This window comes from Elaeis guineensis, chromosome 13 (assembly GCF_000442705.2).
Source record: "Elaeis guineensis isolate ETL-2024a chromosome 13, EG11, whole genome shotgun sequence".
Classification (NCBI taxonomy): domain Eukaryota; kingdom Viridiplantae; phylum Streptophyta; class Magnoliopsida; order Arecales; family Arecaceae; genus Elaeis; species Elaeis guineensis.
In genome coordinates, this window is record NC_026005.2 from 9,999,917 (window position 1) to 10,011,676 (window position 11,760).

At 39.6% G+C, this 11,760-nt stretch overlaps 2 protein-coding genes across 3 annotated transcripts; one reads left to right on the forward strand and one right to left on the reverse strand.

The window, feature by feature from the left end:
* The first annotated feature begins 1,877 nt into the window (after nt 1-1,877).
* On the forward strand, nt 1,878-5,429 carry LOC105056582 (pentatricopeptide repeat-containing protein At3g26782, mitochondrial-like). 2 transcript variants are annotated; one of them, XM_019854346.3, is made up of 2 exons: nt 1,878-4,700; nt 4,798-5,429. In XM_019854346.3, the coding sequence occupies exon 1, from the start codon at nt 1,971-1,973 to the stop codon at nt 4,119-4,121; it is 2,151 nt and encodes a 716-aa protein (XP_019709905.1). In that variant the 5' UTR covers nt 1,878-1,970; the 3' UTR covers nt 4,122-4,700; nt 4,798-5,429. The 2 variants fall into 2 exon arrangements, with proteins under 2 accessions (XP_019709905.1, XP_010937131.1); XM_010938829.4 differs by having other exon boundaries at nt 4,975-5,429.
* On the reverse strand, nt 5,391-6,827 carry LOC105056581 (gibberellin-regulated protein 6). The gene is made up of 4 exons (XM_010938828.4): nt 6,671-6,827; nt 6,448-6,498; nt 6,300-6,333; nt 5,391-5,768 (listed from the first exon to the last, which is right to left on the reverse strand). The coding sequence occupies exons 1-4, from the start codon at nt 6,743-6,745 to the stop codon at nt 5,587-5,589; spliced, it is 342 nt and encodes a 113-aa protein (XP_010937130.1). The 5' UTR covers nt 6,746-6,827; the 3' UTR covers nt 5,391-5,586.
* Between the last annotated feature and the right edge of the window lie 4,933 nt (nt 6,828-11,760).

Here is an 11,760-nt window from a genome sequence, read left to right on the forward strand (position 1 = left end):
CCCTATCTATCTTGGAGGCGAGAGGCACGGTGGGATTCCCTTTCAGAGACTCCATGATTACAGCTCATGGTGATAGTTTCGGTATTTTTTTTTATTCACACTTTCTAAAGTGATGGACAGAGTGGACAAAGTAGACGGCGGACTTTGCGGGGAGAGAGTGCTTTCTTGAGTGGCGGATGTCTGAATCCTTGATTTCTTTTTTGTCTTTAAATGGTTTAGTCGTATTGGGCCAGGCATTGGCTTGTCTTGGATAGCTTTTGAGTATCCTTTCTATGGCTCGTAGCTCTTCTTTTATCTACTCCTGATAAATAATGGGCAAAACTTTTGAGGGTAACTTCACACCATAGTTTGAAGGAGGTCTCTAATTAAAAACATTAAAATCTTTTTCTCCATTTGCCTTTCTATCTTCATCATAATAACTATTTTCATGGGATGAGAAGAAAAAAAAAAAACTATAATTTTTTTAATTTGGGCTCATTTGCGCATATTGCTTGTCCTTCCTTTTAAGCTATAGATAGGATCAGATAAAGAAAATTATGATTTTCTTTTATGCATGTTGATTCATGGTTGGACTGACCCACTAGCCCAGTGATAGATATGATCTAACTAAAAATTTTAGGTTATGGAGAGATCAATTTTGATTGTTATAGAGAAAAAAATAAATATATCATTTACAAATTAGAAATTATTAAATAATATCATATATATTAAGGGAGCTTTTCATAATTTTTTCTTGAGCCAGTGAATGTGCCCCATAAATAATAACCATCTTTACTTAAAAAATATTTCATAGATAGAAAATCATGCCATCCATTTTTTTTTCTTGGTTACAATATCATCCATTTTTATTAAACAATACTGTTGCTGTTTGTTTCAGTTGAGATCGGAAAGTGTGCGACTGAGCCTTATACAGTAATACTAGAATGACTTGCAAAATAAAATTCGGACCGGAGATTTTTGCTTCAGTGAAGATTCTTCGACATTCAAGTCAGCAATCAAAAAACAATGGGAGTAGCAACTGATTCTCTGAGAGGGGTACTTATTTGGATCCTCGGAGTTTTAGGTTATTTATAGCGAACATGATTCAACAATCGTGTAAACGTGTGGTTTCGAGGTTGTCGACTTGTTGGACGTGCTGTTAGTGAACGAGATATTCTATCATTTATTTGCTCTCGTGAGATACGAGGAGTTGATTACACCCAAACTTATCCATTTGGGGTGGATAGCTACTGTACGTATCAGGAAACTGATAGGCCGAGATAATGGAGGAAGCTCATATGACAGACAGGCCGCACAGCAGATTGGGTGCAAATAGCTCAGCTCTACATACCCGAGCTTAGATCGGCAATCATGACGATAACTCGCTAGCCTGAGGTATTCTATGATAATATGTCGATCCAAAATATTTGTGGTACCACTGTAATAAATATTATTTTTTTAACTCATCCTTTTCTTCCTTATTTGAGAATAGTGGAGAGAAAGTGAGCTCTCCCACCTTATTAGCAAACTCTAAACAAATATTTCTAAATTCAACATAGGATCAAAAATCTATAGATAATATCACGAGGGTATTTCATTTACAATCAAAATCGGAATGACCATATCTTTTGAAACGGTTGGTTTGTGATTAGAATAGAGATCGAATTGAATTGAATCCCTAGGAAAGAATTAGAATGGAGTTTTAGAGGGATTAAACCATCTTATTCTATCCCAATCAAACAACTAGAATAAGAGCCATCTATTCGCACTATCATTTCAGACCCATCTCTATCTAAGTTCGAACCAAACACTCCTGTATTTATTCCAAACTTTTTATTTATTTAATTATTTTATTTAGTGTAACTTATAAACAGGAACCGATAAACAACACCGTGTCAATGTAGGGACGTCGTGATAATTTTACCTCAACATACTCCAAAGTCGGCCGCTCCCCGTCGCCCCGACCACCGCTCCCGACGACCAACTTTACTATGACCCTCCGGAACGCCATCGCCTCCCGGCGCGCCCTCCACTCCGTCCACCCCATCCCAAACGAGCCACCGCTGGTGGCGGCTTCGGCGCCGCTCCTGTGGTGGCGGGGGCCCCGGTCCTCCGCCTCCCTCCTCAATACCTGCACTTCCCTCTGTGCCCTGAAACTCCTCCACGCCTCTGTCCTTCGCCGCCACCCCGACGACCTCTTCCTCTCCGCCACCCTCGCCTCCCGCTACGCTTTCCTTGGCTTCTCCCGCCACGCCCTCTCCGTCCTCTCTTCCGCCCCCCCTCCCCCTCCCTGCGCCAGCGACCCCTTTCTCTGGAACATTCTCCTCCGCGCCTTCGCCGATGCCGGCGCCGCCGAACGCACCCTCGCCGTCTACCACCGGATGCGCGACCCGGGCGGCGGCGGTGGTGCCCGCCCCGACCGCTTCACCTTTCCCCCCGTCCTCAAGGCCTGCGGCCACCTCCGCAATCTGGAGGCCGGGGCTGAGGTCCATCGCGACGCCGTTGAGCTCGGATACCATTATGATGTCTTTGTTGGGAACTCTCTCATTGCCATGTATGGAAAAGGTGGCGCCTTAGAAACCGCAAGACGAATATTTGATGAAATGCCCGAGAGAAATGTCGTCACTTGGACTGCGATGATCGGGGCGTTAGCCCAAAATGGGCATACTGAAGAGGCTTTATCTTTATTTCATTCAATGCTGGATGGGAGAGTTAGGCCCAACAGAGCAACGTTCTTGAACGTGATGTCCTGTGTCTCTAAAGCTGAAGAGGCTGATGACTTGTATAAGCTTATTGCCAGACAGGGTCTGCACTCTGATGTGTTTGTTCAGAATGCAATGGTTGGAATGTACTCGAGGTGTGGAAAGATTGAATTTGCTCGGCATTTGTTTGATGGGATCGTTGAGAAGGATTTGGCATCATGGAGCTCAATGATTGAAGGTTATGCTCGAGCTGATATGTTCGATGAAGCTTTGAAGCTATTTAGAAAAATGAAGCTAGGTGGAATTCTTCTGGACCATGTGATTCTTCTTGGCATCATTCGTGCTTGTTCGAATTCATTGTTGGCTTCTCTTCAGCATGCTCGATTTATTCATGGATTTGTTGTCAGGAACTTGTTGGATCAAAATTTGATGGTGCAAACAGCTTTGATTGATCTATATGTGAAGCATGGGAGCCTAAGAAATGCTCGTAGAATATTTGATCAGATGCAAGAGAAAAATTTGGTCTCATGGAGTACAATGATCTCTGGGTATGGAATGCATGGGAGGGGAGAGGATGCGCTCAGACTCTTTAGCTGTATGAAGGGGTCTGTTAAACCAGACCATATTGTGTTTGTCTCGGTTCTCTCAGCATGCAGCCATGCAGGATTAATTGACAAAGGATGGCAATGCTTTAATTCCATGATGACAGAATTTGGCATCGTTCCTCGAGCTGAGCACTATGCATGTATGGTTGATCTCTTGGGCCGAGCTGGGCAGCTGAAAGAGGCTCGAGAGTTTATAGAGCGTATGCCAATAAAGCCAGATTCCAGTGTGTGGGGATCCTTGCTCGGTGCATGTAGGATACATCCAAATGCAGAGATTGCAGAATTGGCAGCAAAATCTCTTTTTAAATTGGAGCCAGAGAACTCAGGCCGTTACATTTTATTGTCGAATATCTACACTTCATTGGGAAAGATTGAAGAAGCTCATCGAATCAGAGCTCTGATGAGATGGAGAGGAGTGAGGAAAATAGCTGGCTACACTATTATAGTAGTGAAGAACAAGGTTTACAAGTTCCTTGTTGGGGATCGGATGAATCCACAATCGGATTTGATTTATAAAGAGCTAGAAAAATTGATGGATAGGATTCGCATGATAGGGTATGTGCCAAATACCAACTTTGCATTGCATGATGTGGAAGAAGAGACAAAAGAGAAGTCACTATATGTGCACAGTGAGAAACTTGCAATTGTTTTTGGGCTTTTGAACTCAGGACCTGGATGTGTGATTCAGATCCATAAGAATCTGAGGGTTTGTGGGGACTGTCATACTGCCACCAAGTTCATCTCTAAAATCACAGGGAGGGAAATTGTGGTTAGAGATTCTCATAGGTTTCACCATTTCAGTGATGGGGTTTGTTCTTGTGGGGATTATTGGTGAAGAATCCTGTATGTGCTGTAATTATCTTGCCCTAGGTGGAGAACTATATTGCAGCATCAAATTTTGATGTGAAGAGACAGAATGCAGAATTTCAAATTTCTTTTCCAACTTAGAAGTTCAACGAATGGTCACAGGGACTGATAAATTGAAGCAAGCTGCCACTAAAGAGATACACACCTGAAGTAAAGAGCATGGTAAGAAAGGTCACAAATTAATCCAATTGGAAGCTTTTGATTTAAATTGCAGTGTGCACTCATGGTTTCTGAACCTCAATCCATCCCTGAGTATATCAATTGGTGTGTCAAGTGGTGATTGATGAATCTTTTTCATGAATGATGGGATTAAGGAGATGAATCTGGAATCATATTTCTATACATCTCTCATCAGCAGGTATATCTTCTCTTTAAAATGTGATCCAGTAGAAACATCTAAAGCTATGATTTGCAGCTGGGCTATTTCACAAATTGTGTTCCTGGGTGACTTCTTTACATCAGAATGTTATTGTTTCAATGGAGGAAGATCTGTTGAGCATCTTCCTCATGTCACTCATGGATGCTTATGTGGAAATTGGCTCATTAGGTGAGTTTATCTTTGCCGTAATGCTTTGGTCCAGTTACCACTATTCAACATATGGCATACATTCTAAATACCTGGAACACTGTATTTATGATGGTAGATGGAAGAAGGTTTGGTGAAAGGACATAAAGTATTTATGTCCTACTTCGTTTTGGTCCTGCAGCTGCTGGAAATTCTTACCAATTCTTGAGTTAACCTCAAAGTAAAGATTGGGTGCCATAGCTGAACTGTTTCAGGAAAACTGGAAAAAATCATAAAGGTGATTTCTTGGTTGCAGATTTCTCATCATTGATCGGATGTCAAGTAAGACAGAGGATAACACGTGTATTTCCACTGATGATCGATTTTGAAGCAGTTGCAATGCTGAATCTCTATGACATCCAATGTCAAACCAAAGCAAGAAGCAAACTTTATTTGCTTCAAGTGCAAGGCACCCACTGGGAGATGGCAAATGCATCACTACATGTCCCTTTCAGCAAGATATTCAACAAGATCTACTGCCATCAAGTTACTAATTGCCATAATACTGAAGATCTCGCCATGAAGCAGTGCATCAGGACATCTAGGTGACATCTGATGAGAATCATCGCAAAATCACCTTGGAGCACAAGGGCCTGGATCCATGATTATCTTTGCTCTGAAGTATGTCTTAAAGTTCGTGATGTATTGCATTTCAAGTAGCTGAGATGCCAATTATGTTCATAGTATGAATTAGATTATATATTGGAATAACCACTTGATTCAAAACAAATAATAGAGTGCCTCCTACCAAGCCTTGCAGCCAGTTTCAAGGTTGGTTGGGTAATTAAGGGCAGTAGATGCCACATCTAATACAGAAAACAAAACAAGCATCAATATAAATAGGTTGTTGTGAAACAAAGGTTATAATTCAGGGGCACTTGGGTCCTCCACGCTTGGTCTTCCAGTTGTTGTAGCAGGGGCAGACACTTTTGTTCCCATAGAAACCTGGGGGCACGCAGAGGCACTTCATGCAGCATTTCTGGCAGAAGAACATGCATGGCTTGCGGTATTGGGTCTTCGAGCATCTCCTTGAGCATTGAGAGGGGCATTCTGATCACAGGAACTCAGAAGTTACACAAGGTTTAAAAAAAAGGAAAACCTACAGTTTTTCAGTACAACTGATCCAATAGCTAAATTTTAGCAAGTTTACTGCTGGTCCCAAGTCAGATGGCCTACTTTGCAGATCGATCATGGCAATAAGATGGCCCCATTTATTGGCCATGAATTTGATGGGCTCCTTTTGTGCTTTAAATAACTCAACCTATATATTTATGGTTCTCAGCAAGTGGTTTAGGTACCGTATATAAGCCATAAAGTACAGCAAGTGGTTTAGGTACTGTATATGAGCCATAAAGTGAACTTTACCATGCATAACTATTCATTTTGTTACGGTTGCTGGATTAATAAAGGCAGTATTTCAGTTTGGAGGATGAGGACCCATAATGCTGGTTCTTGATAGTTGGGACAAGGCTTTGGTGGTTGTGGCTTATGGTTATGCTATTTTTAACCAAATAACTTACAATTAGACGAGCATTGCAGAGAATTTGGACGAGCATGAAAAAAAAAGTGGGCACTACTCACGGGAGCTTTTGAGGCTTCCGGGTCCGTTTGAAGCCTGAAATAAGACAATTACAAGAAAATAAGAGCAAGTTCATAGAAAAATCCTTGAAGTATTTGGACATATATAGTTAGAAAGCTAATGATACGGTGGAAGAAACAAGATTCACACCTTGTCCAAGAGGTATTCTCCTCCAGCATGATCAGGTCCTTTGGCCAATACCTGCAACACAAAAGGAGAGAAGCTAAGCATGAGCTATACTTGTAATATATTAATCAGATAACTAACTAAAGCAAATAGAAGCAATATTGGATAAGGGCACCATTGTTCAAGCTTGAGCTATAAGCATTTGTTAGTACACTAGCCTGGTGTCTCTTTCTACAGAGATCCTCACCTTAGAGTTGGAGTCAGCCATCAAAATGGCAAGGAGGGCAATGGCTAACAGAACAAGTAGCTTTGCCATGGCCATTGCAGCACTGCTGCCCAAGCTGAGAGAGAACAAGGGGGAGAGTCTAAGGGGATGGTACGAGAGGTGGGAGATGGGGTGGAGAGTAGATGCGTATATATAGACTAAATGGGCAGGCAGCAGTCCGTAAAAAGAAGAATCTAAGTAAAAGAATACGGCATAAATGGTTAAAAGATTAAACCTTGCCTTTCCGTGAAACTACACCATTAACCCGTTACCAGGAAATGGAGTTTTCATACCCCCAAGATAAACCAGATTAAACCCTGACAAAGGACTAGAATCTAGCAAACAGGGACAGTCAACTGGGAGGGCTAAATACGTTTTTCGGGGAATAATGGGTTACATAAATTAGGATCATGGATGCACATTGAGCAAAATTTATAAAGTGGACCTGTGGGTCTAGTGATCTTGTGCCTTCTGCTGAAACTATAATTTAAGTAGGTTAATGCTTTAGTAAATTTAAGTCCAACCTAACCCAACCCAACCATCTAGATCACATAAAACCTACTCGAGTTAGCTGGGAAGAAAAAAAAAAATAGAACCAGTCTCTACAATTAAGTAAGTTGCTCGTATAAATCTCCGGATCTCAAATCCAAACTGATCTATACTGGACTTACAGGAGTGGCTTGAGTAGAAAGCAAGGTTCCCACTTACTATTTTTTTAATCACAAATACGTTTTGAAGTTATCTTATGATACAGTGAAATAGTGGCAATGTAGGCCCAATCAAGATATTATTTATTTTTCAATAGACAAAAATTTTCTAATTATAATGATCATTATCAACTACTAGTATCGTGCATATAACAATGCGAGCCATAATATCTTGGTTTGAGCCAAAAGACGGCATAAAAAAGATAAATGAATTAGACCTCTCTTTGTACAGATTACCAATTATAAGTTCTTATCATTCTAAGTATGCATGTCAACTTTAGAATATTTTGCATTATGTATAGAGGTTGTAATGGAAATAACTATAAACAGTGGCAAAAGAATAGCATTATTTAAGTCATTATTCTCTGTAGAATGAAAATATTATTTATCGGATCGACGTTTCTAAAATTATCGGTTGAACTAGATGAACAATAAGCAAAATTATATCATGGTTATTTTGATTAAGGGTGAATCATACCAATACTAACGCACTAGATCCATAAGAACAATATTAATATTTAATTATATCCATATAATTTAAATGCCCCTGTGTATATGTTGTCTGCTATGAGCTTGAGTTTATGAGAATTATTGGAAAAATTGAGGGGCATTTGTAGGCATGGTATTAGCTAACGAGTAATTTCGTGTGGGCCCAAGGTGGGTCCAGCCTCCAGGGAAGCGGCTTGCAAGGAAGATGGCAGGCCGGTGCATGTGCTGGTTTCAATCCATCACGTGACACGCAACCGGCGTGCGGTGCCGGTGCATGATAACCTTATATGGTGGACCCAGCCCATTATATAGAAAAGCTCCACCTTCTTTCCTTTCCTTTGTTTTCGCTGTCATCCCAACATGGCTAAGATGCAATCTCACAGGATTCATGGGCCATGGCCTAACCAGAAAAAGTGATCCCAAGTTCTCAATGCCATCCAAATCCATATGATTTTTTTATCACTATCCTCTTGGATTGGGACCCATTTCACATTGAATTGATTGGGTTGATGAACCCAAGGTGATGGTGGACTCATTCAAGATATGAATTAGTGATGATCCATGGGATCATATATTAGGGGTTCTAATGGGCCGGCTTAAGTTCTTACTTTAAATTACTTTTGGGTCCAAATAAAATAGAGTTAACTTGGACAAATTCTTTTAACAAGTTGGGTCAGCTTTAAACATCATTAAATCCACTTATTCTAGATCTAGAACTCACCTCCTCAAGGAATCAAAAAAAGTAGGTTTAGGTCATAATTAGACCCATTCTTTTGGCATGGTACGGTGCAGGAGGGGAGAAACATCCTAAGCATTATCTGATCGAATGGTTAGCTCTAAATCTATCTTTTTCTTAGATTATGATTATGATTAACATGAGCCGATTTAGTCCAAACCTATGACCTGTGCCAGACTGAGCTTAATATTGAAACCTAGTGAGCTGAATTGGCGTCGAATTTGAACTTGTTTGCAAAAACAACTTGAATCTGAAGGGTGGTGGTTTCCTCAAAATTTTTTGAGGGGGTGAAGACTCTACAACCATTGATTGAAGAAATGTAATGCTCATTCTACTTCCCTAAAGGAAATGAAATGGTCGACAAAGACAAAGTAGGCCCTCTGGCGAAACCAAGCTAGCAAATTTGGGTCATGCAAGCTAAACTTCGTTCAATAATTAGCTTGATATGTCACATTGGCTCAAAGAAACATGAACCTATATCTAGGCTTTCCAAACAAGGATCTGCAAGAACTTAGCCATATTTGCTAAATGGTTTCTTTTTCCTTTATTAGCTGGCCAGGCCCTTGGTTGCATCTTAGTGTGAACTGGTCTAAAGGATTGGCAGACATTACCCTACAAGAGAATCTATTCAACTTGTGACATGATATTGTTTATGAAGAGAGGTCGGCTTCCTTTACAATAGGATGAGATGGTGAAGGTTGTGGGCGCCCATGTGGGAGAGAATCAAAAGAGTCCAAGGATGCCTGCACTACTCAAAAAAGATGAGGTGTTGCTTTCAGTCTCTTAGATAGCATATGGGAGCTGTTGAGACCACCACATGCGTCAAGAACATGCTCACGTTGTAGGTATTATGACTTATGCCTTCTTGTCTATACTTCTTTCAATTAATGACTTCACTCAGATCAAAATATATCAAGCAGTAAAAATCATTCGGCCGTTGGATTGAGCAATAAGTATCTCAGCTACCCTTCTGGGCGTGACCATAAGGCCCTGGACCCCGTTGAAGGCATCCTCCTCCCCATCATATGGGCAAACTCAACAGATGAGTATGCCTCCTAACTCGCTTTCGTTCATTATTATCCCAATATTTAATCGAAACTACGACATCCATCATGACTCGAGCTCGGATCAGATCACCGTTGAAGGCATCCTCTCTATCATATGGACAAATGGGCAAACTCAACGGATGAGTACGCTTTCTAATTCGCTTTCGTTCGTTATTATCCCCCCTCCCCATCATATGGACAAATGGACAAATTCAACGGATGAGTACGCCTTCTAATTCGTTTTTGTTCATTATTATCTCAACATTTAATCGAAACTACGGCATCCATCATGACTCGAGTCTGGATCATTTGGTTGGAAAGCAAAGACCCGTTCTACCGAGCTTCCACCATGGTGGCAAGCAATTTGAGATGCTTATTGAGGGACATTTGTCTTTTAACCCTTGTTTCTCTTATAAGTGTATTAAAACTCTCACAATGACTTCCATGCCAGAGAATCTAATAAACATCTTGTACTACTAACAAATTTACCCTTGTCTTCAATCATAAAAATGGTGAAGCAATTTAAGTCTTGTACTACAAACAAATTTTCAACATTGGAATGGAAAAGTCTAGGTAGGAGCTTCCTTCAAGCTTCCCCAAGCTGGTTTGATGGGTTCATCTCTCATCAGCCATGCTTAGTTGGAAATCTTTTGATACCCCATCAAACCCTACTAAAGAAAGCCTTCCTTCACTATTTGCTCACCGACAACTTTTCATTATACATATACACATCAATCGTAGAAGATATTTATATCATGTCCACCATTTTGTAGAGGAGGAAGCAGCAAAGTAACTTCAGTCATAAAGATGAAGAATACTAATTCGGGTTCTCTCATTAACAATCATTTCCCTTTGCTTGCAAAAGCTGGTTAGAGCAATTTCTTAAAACTTTTGAGGAATCAAAAAAGTTTCATTCCAGCATAAAAAGGAGTTCTTATTAGCAGCCTTGGTCCTATGTTGTCTCTGCCCTGACATCTTCTTATTTTAGATAAATTCTATAATATACAACAATAGCTAGGAGTCATTGAGGGACATGCTACCAAATATGAAATAGAAATTCCTATCCAGCAGGATCGATCCAATCCTACAAAAGAATGAGAAAAAGTAAAGGAGACTGATTTTATAAACCATTAAATAAAATTAATGACAATTAAGTAGAGTCGAACTTCTAAGCATATAGGTAGAGTGGGAAAATAAGGATGCATTTGGTTAGTCATTAAAAAAATATTTTTTTTATTTTTGAATTTTTAAAAAATAAAAATCAAAAAATAATATTTGGTAACATCATGAAAAGCAAAAAGCAAAAATCAAAAAAATCAAAATAATTACTTTATATGCAAAGCAAAAATTTTTTGCTTTTCAAAACTTACTTTTCTGCTTTTTTTGTTTCCCCACGTCTACAACGTCAAATCAAAAAGTAAAGAGCTCAAATCCTCCTTCCTCGTCGAGCTCTTCATCTCCCCACCCTCTTCTCTCTCTTCCAAAATTTTTCTCCTCCATCGAGCTCTTCACTTGTGGTCCCCAAACGTTGCTTTTTACTTTATAGCAACGTAGTTACCAAACATACTTTATACTTTTTTTGCTTTTACTCAATAGTAAAAATTAAAAAAAATAAAAAATATTTTTTAAAAATCAAAAATTAAAAATCAAAAAGTGTAACCAAACGCACCCAAAATTACCATATCAACATGTTAAAATTTTTCCTAACATAGCAATGAGAGTTATCTGTAGCAAAATAAAACTAAAAATAAAAATATACATGATGCTAACTCTACTGAGATGCAAAATAGCAAAAACAAAATGAAAGCAAGCAAATAAATAAAATATTAAGATAAAAATAACATGAACAAGTAAAAGAAAAAAGAAGAAGTAAATAAAAAGTTAGCAAAATCAGACAGTTGGTAAAGTGAGCGTGTTAATTAGTGGGCCAGGTTAACAAGCAAGTAAGCAAAATTAAAGGGTAAATAAGGAAAAAAAAAAGCAGAGAGAAGAAGAGGGAAGAGATGTTGGAATTCTTGTTTTTTCTCCTCTTTTTTGTTTCTGGTGTGCAAGTAAGATCCATCTTAGGCTTGGAAGCAAGCTTGGAGAAAATCC